This window comes from Chelmon rostratus, chromosome 19 (genome assembly GCF_017976325.1).
Source record: "Chelmon rostratus isolate fCheRos1 chromosome 19, fCheRos1.pri, whole genome shotgun sequence".
Lineage (NCBI taxonomy): Eukaryota > Metazoa > Chordata > Actinopteri > Chaetodontiformes > Chaetodontidae > Chelmon > Chelmon rostratus.
In genome coordinates this window covers 2,883,877-2,902,847 of record NC_055676.1, presented here as the reverse complement: position 1 = coordinate 2,902,847, position 18,971 = coordinate 2,883,877, and the positions used below count along the sequence as shown (strand labels likewise).

Here is an 18,971-nt window from a genome sequence, read left to right as displayed (position 1 = left end):
GAACATTCCTTAGTGGGACAATGCCCAGAGCAAGATCTGGTCTTTAAGCTAGGGAAAGGTATGGGTGGAGTTAGATAAACAGTCATGCTATATATTGTGTTGTCTGTATGTTAAGGGCAGAGTCTTCTGATCTGACCCTGAAGCTCTCTCGGATGGCCGGCATCTGATCTGATGCTGCTTGTTATTAAAGACTCTTCAACTCAAGCTTGTATCAGCAGAGTTCTTCCTACATCATCATCACACCACTGCTTAGCAGGACCTGGCTGATAAACTTCACTTGCAAGTAGGACACTGAATGCCTGCGTATCACCACAAGCCCAGCTGTCTTCCCTTTGATCTTATTAAATGTACATGAAATAATCAACCTAAATAGAATAAAATAGCAGCTCTTCCAGTGATGTGGTCTTTTGCCTCTTGCTGAGACTGGCTGGTCAAATCAAGAATCTGTAGGCTCTGTCTTTAAGGAATCTGTCTGCCTCTCTCTGACTTAAAGACACACACACAGCAGAACGCAGGCCTCATTAGGTCATTCACTGGATCAGTGTGTGGATTTGTTTTGGTGTTGAGGCTTGTCTGGTTGACCACTTTAGCTGAAGTATTCTTCTATTTTTCTTTTTAATGCTTAACCTACCACCCTAGCTAGCTCAGGATTTATTTTGTGTGAGGTAGACGTCTGCATTATAAAGATGTAGTTGTTTCTTGAATTTGTATATACTGACATGAAGTGTTTGAAGGCAAAGCTGCGAATCCTTTCGACTGCACACCAGTGCTGACATTATCAAGCTGACAGCAGACGTGTCTTTTGGAGTAAGACTACCTGCCTCTCAAATCAGAAGCCAGATTCTTTTGAAGCGTGCAGATCTGGACGGTGTGTCTTTGGGGAGGACCTGAGGGCTAAATTGAACCTCTCAAAATGGGATGGTCTGATCTCATGGAAACAACAACGTTCCAAGTTAGTCAGTCCTGCACTGTACTCCAAGTCCATCATCCCAGAGTGGTCAACAAAGTGGTAAACTCAGGTATGCTCGATGATACCCAAGCTCACAGTTATGCTCCACTGAACCAGGACGTTTTACCAAGCTTTTAGGTGGAGGAACAGCTCTCTATGGGGTTTGCAGGAGATGCAGATGAGGGAGACGATGCGTATCGCTCTGTGCAGCTGTGCAGCGTTGGGAGTCTCTGATCAATCTGGTTTATCTCCAGATTTACAGGCAGAAACTAAAATCTACTAAGGAAATGGACCAAAGAGGCGTCTGGCAACATGTTGTGCTGCAAGGTTGACAAGCCCACACGCACACCCCTCACCTGCTCCAACTCTATCAACCATCAGTGAAACAGCTGCAGTTTGGTTAGCTTTAGGCGCCAAAAGTACTTGGTGAGGTTTAGGAAAGGATAGTTCAATTCTGGTTCCTCACTGGACATGAATCTCAGTCTCCTGGGTGAAAGCCAGGTGCTAAAGGGTTCCTTGTGCGTCTGTATGAGACATCGAGGGGTGCGACAAAACATCTGCATTTGACAGCCTTGGAATGAGACTAGGCTCACCAAACAGGAAAGGATGGTCAGGACACTGCAGACCCATCACACAATGGACACAACCTGTTCCAACTTCTCTCCTCTGGTGGGCGCTACAGAGCTCTGTATGCAGACCAACAACCAGACACAGGAACAGTGTCTTCCTACTGGCCATGGTGCTGGTGAACAGCTGAATCAGTGTGAGATCCCTGTTTGTAACATGCTTCTCATACGCACTGTTACAGTCAACGCCCTGTCACTGACGTGTCAGGCTGCCGATTAGAACTAACAGTGGAATTTATTTGACTTCAAAGTTCATTCTTGACCTTTTACGAACCGTGTGTGGAGCAAAGTCATCTAAGATCAGCAGCCTGGACGTGGTTGTTGCACTGAGCATCGACAGATCGATTCACTCTGGGCTCTGGAGCAAAAATGAGCTCTGGCACCTATTGATGAGCTGTTTGTGGCAACAAACACACATATTAAGAATACACACCATGTATACTATGACACAATGCCCCTCTATAAGACTGTACTGTTAATGCAGTTGATGCTGTATGTTAATGGTACATTTTCTCAAACTGTGACCCACTTTGCCCTGTTGGGTCACTCTGCTCTGTCTGGAGGGAAATACCCGATAAAGGCGAGGCAGTGGAGGACCACCTGAGTACACCTTTAACCAGCTGACTGGCACTATGTTCAGTGTAAACTGTCAGGAGGCCTCAAACCTTTCATTACCAGCCAGCAAATGTTAAAGCTCTCTCTATGCTGGGATGCTGCATCATCAGTATGAAATAAATGTTTTACTTGTCTTGATAACTGCATGATTTTTACATTTTGGGGAGTTTATGGTCATATGAGACTTTTATACTGTTATGAGACACTGATCAGATTTGTTTGCGTATTTAACACAAATAAATGTGCATGTTTCTCCACCTTTTGGAGAATGGGCTCCTTATTGAGTGTGCAGGAGTGGATGCATGATTTGAGGCATGTTGCTGTCATGACGAGCTGCAGATGAGGCTGCTGCAGCTGAGGCGGCTGTGCATCCTGTGTGAGGAGCGCAGCATCCACCGCCACCGTGCAAACCGTGTCTCTTTAACTGAGGTATTCTCAGGACGGGGAGGGGGGGTGGATGGGTTCATCGGGTTCATGTAGTATTGGACGCCTCCTCCCATTTCAGGTCGGCTGCTTCCCTGGCTCCCTCAGCAAAAGGGGTAGCTGTAAGGCAAATAGGTGATGGAAAGCGGCATGGAAGTTCGCTGTGGAAATGGCTGAATAGTCGAGCTTGACGTTTATTCGGGACACAGAAACTCGATCAACTGATGACTCCAAAACTAGCTGCCATTTTTAGGTCATTCGAGGCATCTCGCTAACTTGTGTGTAGCTCCAGCCAGTTGCATGAATAAGCCCGCTTTATTCGTCTATTAGTTGCCCAGTGGGATGGGGGAGTCGCTTTGTCCTGTGCCGTCTGATAGAGGAATACAGGTCTAAATCATGATGGCTGATGGATGTTGCAGAGGGATGGAAAGAGGCAGGGGTAAGATTGCATCAGATTCTTTACCGAGATCCGCATATACTCAGCAGTATGTCCAGACCGGATCACAGCAGCAGGGCAACGACATCCAGGAGTTAGCCTCCAAACGCGTCGACATCCAGAAGAAACGCTTCTACCTGGATGTGAAGCAGAGCGTCCGCGGACGCTTCCTGAAAATAGCCGAGGTGTGGATTGGAAGAGGCCGTCACGATAACATCAGGAAGAGCAAGCTGACGCTGTCGATGTCGATGGCCCCCGCTCTGCGCTACTGCCTGGGAGACTTCATAGATTATTATGCCCGGATCGGACTGCGGGGGGGCCTCGCGCCTCCGCAGCTCGAGGAGCACAGCAACGACGGCCAGGGCCGCGCGCACGACTCCCGCAGGAGAGCGCAGGAGCAGCACGCGGCGCTGTCTCCCACCGGCTCCGCGGTGTCCGACGACCATGCCCACCGCGTCCTCAAGAGCGAGTTCATCGAGAGGGACAACAGAAAGTACTTTCTGGACCTGAAGGAGAACCAGAGAGGGAGGTTCCTCCGCATACGGCAGACCGTCAGCAAAGGACACGGCACGATGGGCTACTACGGCCAGGGCATCGAGCAGACCATCGTGCTGCCCGCGCAGGGGCTCATCGAGTTCAGAGACGCGCTGTCACAGCTGATCGAAGACTACGGCGACGAGGAGAGCGACGAGCGCGGCCGAGTCGGCTCCAGGAACCACGACGACAGCCCCGAACTCCCCGAGGCTGCGTCCTTCCGCGTGGACAACAAGAGGTTTTACTTTGACGTCGGATCCAACCGGTACGGTGTCTTTTTAAAAATTAGCGAAGTGCGGCAGCCGTACAGGAACACCATCACCGTCCCCCTCAAAGCCTGGGCGAGATTCGGGGAAAATTTCATCCGGTACGAGGAGGAGATGCGGCGCATTTTCTCCTGTCACAAAGAGAAGAGGACAGACGCGCGGCAGGACAGCGAGGAGCAGGAGGACTGACCTTGGCAGTAGGCTGCGTCCGTGCTTTTTGCATGTATTCTAGGGTTTCTGTTAACGAAGACGTGTCCAGCCGTGACAGTCGGCCCTAAATACTCCCCATCATGTACTGTGCGGCCCTGCTGTAGCCTCCTGCGCTTTCCCACGTTAACTTTTAGGCTCATCCGCCAAGGGCTGGTAAACTCCACATTTCAACCTGCCAAGAGATCATTCACTCATAACCCGATGCCTCCATCTGTTTCAGCTGTTCTTTTTCCAATCAGTTCATTTGATTATTTAATGCGCCATAGCCACTCAGCCAGGGCCAGTCCAAGCCTGTTTGGGTGTTTTGGGCCCTGAGCAGAATTTTCATAAACCCCCCCTCATCCTTTTTAAATCTATGAGTGTACTGTAATTTACAAAGTGATATTGCAAAGTGATCCTGAAGGGTAACACTAGTGGTATTAGGAATGTGGTGTAAGCTAGGAAACCACTTGAATATTTTGCCCCTAAAGCATATTGGTGCAACAGTTTTGCACAAATGTGCAGAAAATAAACCATGCTTATCATTGGAAGTAAACAAAAACTAACATAGATGCAATGAATTAACTTAATATGTGTTCAGTGTAGTTTAATTTTCATGCAAAATGCAAATTAAGAGTGCAAAAAGAAAAATAGACAATTTTAGTCATTTAAATTGCATCTAAAAATGAGCAGATGACCACACATGTGGATTTGCTCGTTTGGGGGGGCCCCTGCTGGCCATTCAGCCCCAAGCAGGAACTAAATGTAAGTGCAACACACGCCGGCTGCACCCACTGCAGAGATAGAAAAAGCAGTCATGGTACAGTGAGCGGAATGTGCTGAGCAAACAGGATGATACTAATAATAATAATATTATAATAATAATACTGAAACGCACAAGGACACACACACACACACACACACACACACACACGATGTTGCCATGTAGAGGTCTGGCTTTCGCATCAACAATAACTCTGTGGTAAAAAAGAATGTAGGCTTCCACATTCATTTCAATGAGAACGTTTCCTGCAGTGCAAGGATATCAAATATATGCAAGTGACCAGACCAGGTAGAGTTCCCTGCAGTGTGCAAAATGTAGCAACGTGCTGATTTGCCGCGTGTCTTGGCAGCATCGAGATGAGGGGAGAAATAACATCATGTAGAGTCCAGAGCACCAGGACAGAAAGTGCTACGTGGTGGCCTGGTTTTTGATAAGCCTGCAGACTGGACGTCCTTAGTATTCTGTCTTTCATTTCCTGCGGTAGCACACCAACACAGCCCCTCGTGCTGTTCTGCCACAGTGCTGTTGTCCATGGGAAAGCACCAAACAGTTTACAATGGCTAACAATGTTTGCAAAGGTGACAGAAATGAATCAGAAAAAAATGCTAGCTATCTACCAGCTGGTACAACACATCTCCTTTATGATTCTATCCAACACAAGCACTTTGTCGGCAAACACAGGGCCGTGTTTGTGTCTCACTGAGCTGACTTACACGCAGATACTAATATTTGATTTTGTTGCTTGTTTTAAAGCCTCAGACAATTGAGAAATAATTGACTTGTGGCATTTGCTGCTGGAATAGTTTGCTGTATGAAGATAATGTTGAAAAGATGTCTTTTCCCACCACCCAAAAACCCAGATCAGACAGAGAAGAGAAGCCTGACAGTCGCCGCTGTCTGAAAAGACCTGTAGATCTCATTATTCTTAAGGATAAGTGTGTTGCTATAGTTACATTGTTTATACTATATGGCATTTACAGGCTAACTGCTCACAATGACACACTTAACTTGCTGAAGGAAAGGTATTTTACATGTGTTCTGCTGAGCACGCAAGAGATGGCCATATGCACAGTGGCACAGCATTGAAAGATGCCCCTGGTCACGGTTTTTCCAGCGAGGACAGCTAGACTGTTAAATGGAGTGAATCCGTTCCCTCAGATGAACTTCAGACTGACACACATGCAGCATAGGCGAGCCAGGAGCAGACCTAAACTGGCCCTGCGCTGAAACCTGGAAGAACCTGACTCTGGTTTTCCGTTTGCTCGCAGTTCTTTGCCACTTTATAACAATTATCATTTCCCCCTCCCACAGCCGTAAAGGATACCTGTGGTTTCCAGATGTTTAGCTTGTGAGCACTTGGAAGCAAAGCAGTGTCTCCGAGTTGTGCACAGTTCACCCAAGAGGAATTTCCTTCTCAGATTGCTTCATTTGAAGATTTGTTTTGTGCCACTGGGAGGTAAAATGTTCAGTAAAACGCAAACATGAGAGCAAAGTCTGAAAAAATGTGTTGATCATGTTGCCAGCCCTGAGACCTATCTTGCAACCCCTTGGGGTGAACCACGGATGTAGACAGACCCAGCACCAGTTGTACAGCGACGCCTTTAAAAACTGAGAATTATATTTTATATCATTTTACGACATGCCTCTTTAGACCTTTACAAGAGAAGGTCTTACCTTATGTCATGCGTTAGACCAGGAGCTCCAAAATCTACTTCTTAATGTGTCGGGAAAATATTTATTTGATTTTGATGCGATGTGGTGCTATGGAAATGTACTGACACATTTTCTGCTTGTCATTTAAAGTTGTTGATACCCCACATAGTCCAGTTCAGATCTGCAGGTGTTTTCAACATGACGTAAACAGATAGGTGAAGATAGAAAACAGACTTGTTACCTTGACGCCTCAGTGCTCATTGGTACACTGGGTAGATGAATGAGTGGTAGCATAGAAAGGGCTCAACATCCTGCTCAAACAGGCCTTTAAACTATATTTGTACCAGTGTGCTCACTTCTGCAGAACCGTGTATTTTACCTTTCCGTACTATCTACTGATAAGGAAGTGATGAAGTTGTCTTAAAGTGTTTATGTCTTACTTGTCTGTTCTTTTTGGCTGTGAGTCCCTAAAAATCCATGAAGTGCTGCTTCTCCATTAGAGCTTGAATGGCAGTTTGCCATACATTGAGCTCTGTGTACAGTATACTGTATGTGACCTGCATGAAAGAAGAGCTGGCACTAATGACAAAGAGCCCGATTCAGACTTTGACTGTACAACTACAGTTTCAAGCAGGGTCTTCTATAGGATCAGATGCTGAAGTGGCTAAAATCAAGGGCTAACAACCTTTGTCTGATGTAAAAACAAATAGACATTTCAGTAAATACCGCACACATCAAACATTCTAATAATATAAAAATCAAAACTGATTATTCATTTACAAAAACTAAAAGAAAAAATATTTGATTGTGCAATGCAGTTTATCTGCCGTTATTGGAATATAATTAATAAAGAGCGATAGCAACCACAATACAGGTGTGTGGCTAACACAAACAAAAGCCTGTCTCTAACTGTGGCCGGGCTGAAAAACACTGAGGATGGGATTACTTGAGGGTTAGCTAAATTATCATGGTTTGTTCACTATAATAGACATTTCCAAAGCATACACAGAGGAAAAGTGTTGTTTGCATTAACAGCAAATTAAAACAAACAGATTAGAAAATAGGGTTGCATCTGCTGCAATATGATAAAATATTCTATGATCAGAAAGTGTGACAGCAGCCGAGGGTCGGATGTGTGGGGGATGTTGAAGCGGGTATCACTCGGTCGTGTTGTCTGAGGCCCAGCAGGTGATGATGCTGTAAACTGCACCTTCACCCTCGTGCAGACATGCTGCTGTGCAGAGGTGTCTGAGCTAACATCACAGACCACACTGCTCTGGTGCCTGCTGCAGTCTTTACAGACATAGACATAAAGTATATATTTTGACCAGACCCTGGCAGTGCCCATTCCAAGGGCAGCCTTTAACACACTGTACCTGGTACAGTACCTGTATGTCATGCTGGGTCCGTAAAGACATTTCTTTCAGACATTGTGTTCAAACAGTGACACTTGTTTATAATAGCCTGACTGGCGTCCATGGAAATGTGTCTGTTGCAACAACTTTAACACACTTCTAGTTAACAGTCAAACAGTTTGAAAGATAAAATGACTGGAATACAGCTGTTGCATCACAACACTCTGAGTTGCCCTGATCAGGAAAATGTAACCTGCTGTGTTCTTCTTGTATTATTATATGATATTATATTGATATTGTCCTGCCTTGTGCTGACAGTATTATTGGATGAGCAGAGGTTCCAACTGAATCTTCTTGTACAGCAACAATTTATTAGTGTAAATTGGAAGAAAAGAGGCCTCAGACACGGCATCATAATTTAGTCCGCTTACTGACTAGTCTGAGCAGAGGCAACTTAAGCACTCATTTCAAATCACACACGAGCCTCAGAAGTGTCTGAATCGGGCCCTTTGCTTCAGTGTAGCTCTACATTGTACCAACTCTAAGTTTAATGTTGAGAAGTAATGAAATGACTGGTCTTGGTGTAGGAGGTAAAAAAAAAAAAAAAATGCAAAAACTGTTCAGAAAAATCAGTGTTAAAAGATTTGTACTGGTGGCAGCCAATTCTTGTGATGCCTTTAGGTGCATGAAAAGCACAGGACTAGCTGGGTTTGGTGTGTTTGTTGTCTAGTGTAGGGCGTGAACTTTGATGATTAAATGAGTTGTTTTATTTTCATATAAATGGCAAAAGTTATATAAAACAGTGTAGGAAGTATAATTCAAAGCACAATTTATTTTAAAAAATAATGTGGAATTAGAATATATACTCAATTCTTTGCATTGATTTGATTCAGCCTTGATGGCCAGTGAATTTGGCGTGAGAGGCAGATTTGCTCAAAGATTAAATCCAGCCTCAGCCAAGATATTTAGATAAAGACATGGTATTTATTCTCTTGAAAGTGTAATGTCATCTGTCTTTTGAATTCCAAATATCACTCCAAAAAGCACTTTAAATAAAAGCTGCACTTTCGTTCTGCTGCTTTGTAATCAGTTGACGTAGAGGGACCATCTCTATCCATGCCTTTGGTGAAAAGTGACAATCATGGATCCCTGCTTATAGAATCTGATGAGCTGCAGTCACGCACAGCTCCCGTCATGATCTGTGGTCCGTTTTTGACTGCTTCTGATTGATGTGGCGGTCTGGAGTTGAACATCTCGTGTACATTAATTCTAACACCATATTAAATAATCATTGTCAGATGGACTGAGACACCGGTCTCACTGAATTTTGTGAAATGAGCTCAGAGTTTGAAACTTGGATTTCACCTTGTGGACATGAACAATGTAAAGGTTACATTACCCTGAACAGGAGTGTTCGGCAGCAGCACAAACTAAGGCTGTCGTTTTTGAAATTCAAGCTAAAAACAATGTAATGTCGAAGTGTAACCATCTATTTGAAGTCCAGATTTGCAGTTTATAGCTCATCAGGCCTTGTACTCCAACAGGACACATTCATAAAATTTACTGTCTGACTGATCTGTGCCCTGTCAGTTTGAGGGTTACACTCAAATCAGTTTTCACGGAATTGTTCAGTTTGCAACCAAAATGACAAACTTTTTTTTTTTAAATCACACACTGTCAGAAGCATTGCATTCATTCATCGTGGTGAATGCGGTGAATGCAGTGTTCTTCTGTAAAACAGCCTTCTTTTCCTTTCGGAACTGTGGCAGCAGACGTTTCATGTCACTTTGTGCTCATTTCACAGCATTTCATGAGGCAGAGTTGAATGATTTTAGGATGAGAGCGAAAACGGTCTCAGCGCTACAGCATCACTCTGATTTCATTCTTTGTGCTCCTGTGTTTTCTGTAGAAATGACACTGGATGTCAGGGCTGGAACCGTCATAGCGAGCTTGCTTATTGTCGGGACATACTGTCATACTGCGGAGCTAAAAAGATTCTCAAGAAAGCTGAGTGAGATTCTTAGTCTGTGTCTAAAATTAGTGACCCTGATTTAACAAATCTAAAATCCAAAATGTAATGGAACGAATATAGAAATAAATAATAAATAGCTAACTAACTAAATACAGGAAATAGATTAATAAATTATTTATAGTGCAAATGCTTTGTCTGTATTTATAACAATGTTAGTCTCTTATTTGCAGAATAAAAAGTGAGTATTTAATATATTCATATTTGTTATGCTTTTTGTTCCCCTGAAAGAGGCAGACTGGTGCTTTGGTTTCTTTATCCCATCACCAACAAACCATATGCCCTCCATGTTACTGATCGATTTCCAGCTCTGTTGTGTTGACAGCGTAGCTCACCCCTCAGTCAGACCAAGAACATTAACAATAAGAAAACATGGCTGATATAAAGAAGATCAAGTGAATTTGGTAATTTCTTGCGCTAAAAAGATTGCATTTAGCAACAGCAATAAGACGCCTCTCTGATGTCTGACCACTGTCCAGTGTGACGGTGTGATCGGTGATCCAGTCAGAATCTTCCCGCCTGCGTTCAGATAGAAAAGAAAGATGGTGAAGTAGCAAAGAGCTGTTTGCACAGCCTGAATTTGAGAGAAATTGGACAAACATGTTACAGACTGCTGAACGTTTAACAACAGGAAGTGATACCTTCCAAGCTCTGTGCTGCATCAACTAAACAAACCCAGGCTTTGCTAAATGAAACACGCAATAAAATCCAATTCTTTTCACAAGCTGATCCCGGGACAGCTGGAGCGTCTGTTACAGTTCACAGACTGACTTCCTGCTTCAGATCTGACCTACTGCTCTAACTTTCTTCACTTGTGTGCACAGTTTTCCTGTGCAGAGAGGGATTAGTAGCACCATTTCAGATGCGCTCAACTTCCGTTTTTATCTCCAAATATTAATCCAAGTCTCCTGTAATTAGTGCCAAATTACATAAGTCTCTCCAAGAAACTTCCGGGTAAATGATTTAGAAATGATGGAGCTGTAAAATGAGGTGTTACTGTTTATTGCATGGCATACTGACATGAATGGAAACTAAATCTGAAGCTGGTGATCTGACAGTAACGTCAGGAGTGTGCAGTTTGAGTGTCCAGCTCCCTCGCCCTCTGTAGACTTCAGAGCTGTGGATTCCTCCCTGACAGAGAACAGCAGCTATGGTCAGCTCCATGTCAGTGACATTGGGCTCCAGTTGTGGTGAGATGTTCTAGTTGAAAACAACGATCAGAACTTCCAATTACTTAACTTCAGCTGAATTTATCTTAAATTTAAGATTATTTAGTCAAAACCTCTCTACTTGCTCCTGTGGTGTGAAAAAAAAAAATCTTAACTCAAGGTCCACTGCTTTCAACCACATCCCACCGTCCCATCCAATTAGGAAGACCACGACACTGAGACGAGCTTTCAACCACATCTCATGATTAACTCGGGACGTGGAGTTTAAAGCTGTGGAACAAGCTTAAGCTAGTTAAGATTATTGTTTCCATGGTCAGGAGCGAACTTTCCTCACTCAGCTCCTCTGCTGTCCATCTGTATGCTCTCTAAAAACCCATACTTCTGCCAAGACACGGCTAAATGCATGTGTCAGTGCTTCTGTCAGAATCACAGGAGCATGAAAGCACAAGAAACAGTGTATTCAGCCATATTTTGACCACAGCTGCTCTTCCTTGTCACTCAGGATAGAACAAACAGGGGCTGAGTGTTTGATACCAACAACATTTAATTTTCATGGACAATCAACAGAGAGCGAACAGGAGGAGGGCTGCAGGATGTTGGACTTGGATGAACAACTTGATGAAGGGAGATCTGTTAACAAAGATCTAACGTTTCCAACCCTGACGCCTTAAAGCACCTTTACAAATTGACGGTACCTTTGCTTATTTTGATTCATGTGCTTTGTTTTAGCAAATAGAAATGATGAAAAAGATTTCACTGGTCACAACCGGCAGAAAAGCAGTTCTCATAGGATTGTTGCTCGAAATATCCAAGATGGAAATGATAATTTGACAACACTAAGCACTCAGAGTAAAGAGGCGGGACTAACCTTGACAAAGTGTATGTGTAAATCTGTGGTTGTGCAGGTAGAGTGATGTGAATGTATGCATACTGAAGAAGACGTTCTGGTTTGCTGTTTTGTTTTTGCCTTCTGTTCACCATCAGAGTTTTGGAGTGGGAAATGTAGAGATGTAGATGTTTGGTAATCATTTAAAAATTAACTGAAGTGAATAATGACAATGTGAAAAGGTGTATATTTAGATAAATGTAATGTAATACATTGGTGTGTCCTATAGTCCTATAGCGTAAGACTTAAAAAACAAGGAATTTTCGTACTCAAGCACTTTCTTTATGTGTACTGTATTAGTTCATCTTCTACATCTAAAGTACTGTATGAATATTCATTACTTGCCTTGTAACGTTTGAAACAATGCTACGTTTAGAAGTGGTGACCAAGAAAATCAAGTTTTTAGAGTGTATGCATGCCAATGGTTGGGTCCCAGCATAATAGAAAAACTATATGAAAAAATGGTGCTATGTTCATTATATAAAGGTGCTTCTATGGACCCCAGCTGAATGCATGCAAAGAAGAACTATCAAAAGATGAAAAAAGAGAAAATTGATGTCCTACTACTGTTCTCAAATAGTGCTGCTTCCCAAAGATGTCGGAAATTTGGAAATTCCAACTTTCTATTTGTTAACATGCAACAGCCCTTCAAGTTAGTGCGCCGACTCGACTCGGCGTACGATGCAGAGATCTGACAACACGTCAGCATTCTCTGAAAACTTGAGCACACGGTGTTACGTTCACCCTGTTGAATATCCTCCAAACATACGTTTAGTGTTTTAGTAGTTTGTTGGGAAGGAGCATTTGAAGTCGGACAAAGGAAATTTAAAGAGTTGTTCATGCTCTTCCCTGTTTTTTCTGAGCTCCATCACTGGAACACACGGAGGTCGTCATTACGACCTGTTAGCTCGGAATTTCCAACTGAAGACTGGCAATGGAATGCATTGTAGGCGGCAGATATCCTACCTGATCACAAATGGTGAAGTCTAACTGTAAATATCATCATTACCAGCCTCCACAGCTCTCAGACCAACCAGAACCAGGATCAGGCTGAGCCCGTTCGCGGCCCTGAGCAGGAATGATCAAACATGGCGATTGGCCATTATCATGACGGCAACATACACCAAGCGTATCTCAAAGTTTAGGAGCCATCAGCCATGAGGTGGCGTCTGTTTTTAAGAAAAGATAAATGTCTATTTACAGTTACACTGCCTTTGTGACAAAGGTCTAAAAGATCTATAGACAATCTAATGACAACATTTTGTACTCTTAATTCTTCAGATGTTAATGTGTTTAAATAATTTTTCATGTAGCAGAGTTATAGGGCAGCAAACATCAATATAGTCTCTGGAAGGTCAAAGTTGTTTAAGTTTGGAAAACTTTGTGCTGATTGTTGATGGAAAAGAATTTGGAAAAAGAAAATGTGTTTGTTTATTGGTTGTATTGATCATCTTTCTTTTTATGTTGTTCATTAAATGTTTTACAGGATTATCAATGCTTTCATTTGTTTTCCATTTTAAGACTCCAACCAGCTCCATACTATACCGTGTGCTCCTGTGGTCTGCTAATGGTGTGTTGTTATTGCCGAGGTGGAAAAATGATGTGGACGCTTCTCGATCAGGAAATTGTAAAATATGTTGCATCTTATTGAAGAGTAGGCATCATTTTAAACTGTGTTTGTGCATCATTTTGTCAAATGATTCAGAATGGAGTGAGGAAGGAAGGAGGGGGCAGAGAAAACGCTGACAGAGCACATATATGTGTCAGAGTGACATGATGAGTCATGAAATATGCTTCATATAATGAAGGAATTTAATAATAATCCAAGAAATTCAAGGCAATCCCCCGGAAAGGAAACATTTTCAAGTTTTTTGTGTAGTCACATTTAAGGGATTTGTCTGGTGGTATATATTTTTCTTGTCAACAAACCCTGTGTGTAGATCAAACAGTGAGAGTATTTTGCTTACTAGTATTGTGTGGGTTTCCAAAGCCTGATATATCCTGTTCCTTTAGATCTATTCCCATAGAGCTCCATTGTTTTCCAAAAATGATTACTGATCACTGTAGTTTATTTTGACTCAGTCACACATACGCCGTCCTGCTGCCCCAAATACTCAATAGAGCTTCAAATGTAGATTAATCCACCGCTGAAAATAGTCCCAGATATTTATCTCTTCAGTATGGGTAACAAATGGGTTTATGGCTGAGAGCCACAGGCAGTACTGAGAGATGGATTAATATAACCATCGGTCTCTTCATGCAAGCTGCTGACAATATGAAAAATATAGAATGACACTGTGACTGCTGTGCACATGACACAGGTTGCATATATATATACAGTATATATATTTATGTGTGTGTGTGTGTGTGTGGTTGAAACCATCTGGTTGAAACTATATTTACTCAAGTACTGTATGATTGCAAGTTTGAGGTATGTTACAAGTATAGTACTGTATATATAGCATGGTATAGTTTAATACAAGAATAGTACTGCTATACTCGGTGATGATAGCTAGCAAGGCTAAAGTGAGGAGATACGTTTGTAGCTTTCTTTTGAGCATACTCAGTGAGCTGCTTCCCTGATATCTGTAGGTCAGGTGTGATGAAGAGCTTTGGGGCCTAATGGATAAAGGCTGCATCCCAGATTTTCTTTCGACTGCTGCTGGAAACCTCCAGTAGACCAGCAGCAGATGATCACGCATAATAAACGAGAGAGTTAGCGATGTAGCTTGGTCCTGGTCCATTAAGGGCTTTGTATCCAAGAAAGAGGACCTTAAAATCAATCCAGAATGTTACAGGAAGCCAGAGCAGAGCAGCTAAATCTGGACTAATGTGCTCTCTCCTCTTGGTTTATCGTCGAGCTGCAGAGTTTTGAATGAGCTGAAACCTCTCAGTGTTTTTTTTTCAGGAGGCCAGTAAATAATGAGTTACAGCAGACGAGTCGGCTTAAAATAATACAGGCATGAATCGGTGTTTCAGCATCTTTTTGATTTAAAAATGGTCGTACTTTAGCTGTTTCTCACGCGGAAAAATGAAGTTTTCATCACTTTCATCACATGTGGGACTTAAAGCTTGGTTCTGAGTCTAGAATAACACCAAGACCTCAGCTTTACAAATCTAAAATATCAAAAGGCGTGAATCTAAGTATTCACAGTGCTAAGGAACATAAACAGGTTAACAGTATGGATCATCGATATATATGGTAAGTGGCATATAGCTATGTATGTACAATATCAAATCTGAAGAACAGGCATATGGTTCATTTTATGTCCTCTAAATCAGAGTTGTAATGTTTGTAATATAAGAGAGAGACTGAACAAACAGAGCAGAATAGAGCTTCAGTGGAAGCTGGAGTCACCTCAGCCTCTGCAGCCTCTGCCTCTGCTGTGCATCTCTCAACATGAGGGAGATGAGCTGCAACGGCTTCTTGCCACAGGAAGAAAGGATATCCGTTGGTGTTCTGTGGTGCATCTTGACGGTAACAGTCTCCTGCTGAAGGTGCTCCTGTGCATCATGGAGGGAGAGTCATTGCCCATAATGCTCCACGGTCTGTGCAGCATCCTCCTCTCTGAATAAATCCAACTCCACCTCCCAGAAGGAAATGGCACTTTCTGCTGACTTGAGCCTCCATGGACAGTAGAGTCAGCTCTGGCCCATCTTGTTCACAGCCTCATTGGTCTTAGCACAGTCCAGCCTGTTGTCCAGGTGAACTCCCACATACTTCCTATACAGTGTCCACTACCACCCCCTGAAGGAAAATCGAGGCAGGGGGTGTTCACACCACTCAATAATGGAGTCCAGTAATCCATTGTACTCTGCCTCCTTCCTCTCCTTGATGCAGCCCAGCTGTCCAAGAATTTCTGTAGGTGGCAAGACATGGAGTTTTATCCGAAGTCCGAGGAGGAGAGGCTGAACAGAAAGGGTGACGAGAGCGTCCCGTCTCATGCAAACTGAGGCGGACCAGTCAGATAGCGCATGGCTCACCTCACAGGGAATTCCACTTCCACCTTTGGCTGGTAGAGAAACTGAAGGGGTTCCTGAAGGGAGATGATAGTAGACCATCAGTTACGGTGCTGATGTTGAGTTTATAGATAAAGTGGATCCTACACAGACTGAAGGAATATGCGCTCTGGATCTGAAGCCAAGAGACTCACAGATATTTAGAACATACAAGAGGCAAAAAGTCATCTGTCCTGTCTGGAGCTGTTGTGAAAAACTGTTTTTATTAGCATTTGATCAGAGCAGAGCACAGTTTTGTTTTCTGCAGACTGTAATGGGATGGAATGAGAGGCAAAATGAGCACTGCATGGATTACCTCTACCAAGCTCTCTGCAGCGAGGAAGATGGAGAACAGCTTCCTGTGGTCAACCTTTTAATCGGTCAGCCATTAATAAAGATTCATGGCTTCCTCTTTATGGTGAGCCATCTACTGTCAAGTAAGTGGGGGTGTGCATCTATGCCTCTTTGTTGATTTAATATGCACACATACACATGGCTCACCATGCAATACAAAAATCATACAGTTATTTGTAGTGATCTGATGTATCTGCTGCTGGAGCCTCCACTGTGTCATTCTGTATTGACAATGGTTTTTGTCCGTCAAATCTGCATTTACTGTGTGAGTGTGGTGGCCTCACCTGCTGCCACACAGCTGGTTTGATGCCGGTAACCCTCCTGTACTCGCCTGTTTTCTTTATCGCTCTGTCTTAATGCCTCATTGGCTCTCTCAGTTGGACATTTTGACTTTATGTGTGTTGCGAATGCTGCTGCTGGAGGGACATCTTGTCAGGCCTGACTGCGCACCTCGAAGCAGAGCTGTTAAATACAGGAAGTGGCCGATCAGACTGTACCAAGTGCCCACCACCATCATGAGGGGCTTATTTGCTAAGTTTATAAATTGTAGCTTTCAATTTTGGGTAAAAACAACCCTCTGTTTGAAAATCCATCTGTGACTCCTCATGGCTGCCAGCTCCATCCCTCACATATGGCGGCAGATCAGCCGGTTGAGAAGACAGGTTTTTTTTCCTCTCTTCTTTTTCGGTGAGCAGCGCAGCATGGAGGAAGGCCTCAGACAGGAAGTCAAGCAGTGACTGGAAACACACTGGATCAGTACAGCAAGTGGACAGAGGAAATGGAGGCAAGAGCTTCTAGAGTGGCAAAAGACACTGAGGGTGAAGATGTCAGAGAGCCCACAGTGAGAGACCTGGCTGGTATTATTAAGACCTTTAAGAGGCAGCAGGAAGTCTGGAAGGTGCAACTCAAACAGGAAGCTGTATCGCTTCAACGCTGCAACATCAGTTCCAGTTTCTGCAGTTGGAGGAGCAGGCTCATACTTCTCCTGCCCCAGAGCTCACGTCGACAGTGCCAGATCCTCTGGAGAGTCCTAGTCTGGATGACCATCATCTACAGGCTCAAGCCCAGGGAGCATCCATCCAGCCAGTGGCTCATCAGGTCAACCTTGATTCTCTCACGAGTCCAGACTGGAGAAATTAGCAGAAAATGATAATGATCATGTTCATTATTTTTAAGAGAACTGCAGCAGCATGGCGGTGGCCACAATATGACTGGTTCTTTTACCTCATTCCACTGACTGGTGAGGCACCTATCTCCATATGGATATGGATGATTCTCTTGTTTATGACAAGATAAAAATGTATTTTTATCAACCTACCAAATGCAGAATTTAAATGCAGAGGAATGGTGCAATTTTGTCCACCTTTGTGATGAGGGCTAGAGAAAGTCTGATAACACCAGGTGAAGAGTTTTTCCTTGTTCTCTAGCATCAGCATGGCCAGGTTAGGCAGCTGGTGGCCCCTCCTGCTGCCTGAGCTGCAACACTTACCTTGGACAAGTCAATTCCCTGGACTGGCCACCTATGAAGCACAAGCATTTCATCTGTTTCCCTCACAATGAATCTAAAGTCTAACGTACTATAAAATGTGCTTGTTCGTTTGATTGTTGATTGACAGATCGACTGATTAAATAAAGTCAACAACAGATGGGATGGAAGATGGGAGAAACTCCATTAGACCTGAGATGTATGGTGAAAGAACAACTGAAAGCTGAAAACAAAACAGATGTTAGAAATAAGCTTTTAAATACAACAGTACCGTTTTCTATGGTGTCCCTGAGGTTATTTGTGGATCAGGAAATGAATTTGTCATTGTTACAAAAAGAAGAAGTAAGGAGAGTCAGGGAGGTTCATGAGGAAACAGTAACTTCCTTACAAATATCACATACAGATAACCTAGATTTAAGATTGTACTCAGGAATTTCACTTTGGTACATTCATTTCCTGAATCAGGCCTTATCAACAGTCTCTTGATCAGTATTATCAACTGTGACATTGATGAGCTACAGTCAAACTCAGCAGCCCTTACACAGGGCTGCTGCTACCTGTGAGGATGTAGAAGTCATGTTCTCTTAATTTTTTCTGGGAATTGGAGGACTTTAATAGCCAGAAAAGGCAGATGTAATATATATTATTTCCAGTGCCATTAAATTAGACTATTTTAAGAAAATCAAAAGGTATATAAATTAATAAAAAAAACAAAGACAATTTCATTTAATCATTTTACAAAAAAAATACAGTAGAACAGATGAATAAAGCAAAATAAAACTGAGAATTGGAAAATCTGTTAATTAGGTTTCGTCAAAATGACCTGTGGGCAAGGACAGCTGTTCAAGTCAAGTCAATTTGTATTCATACAGGCCAGTATCCTAAATCATATTTTGCCTCAAGGGGCTCTGCAATCTGTTTAGCATCCTTAAACACTTAATGTGGATAAGAAAAAACTCCCCAAAACCCTTTAATGGGGAAAACATTTCAGAAACCTCAGGAAAAGTAACAGAGGAGGGACACAGACATGCAACAGATGTCATATGTACAGAACAGGTCAACAAATAATCACAGTATACATACAGCAATACAGATATATGTAGACTGGAAACATGTGAAGAGTATGAATCACAGGAGGGTGATTGTTAAAATTCTTTCATTATTCGGTGCAGACAGTGTGCATTAAATATCGTTTCAGAGTCTTCTGCCGCTCTCACA

The 18,971-nt window shown here is 43.0% G+C and overlaps 1 protein-coding gene across 1 annotated transcript; it reads left to right on the top strand.

Moving 5' to 3' along the window:
* The first annotated feature begins 3,009 nt into the window (after positions 1-3,009).
* On the top strand, positions 3,010-4,038 carry purg (purine-rich element binding protein G). Its single transcript, XM_041960611.1, has one exon. It carries the CDS (start codon positions 3,010-3,012, stop codon positions 4,036-4,038), a length of 1,029 nt encoding a protein of 342 aa, XP_041816545.1.
* Positions 4,039-18,971: the final 14,933 nt, after the last annotated feature.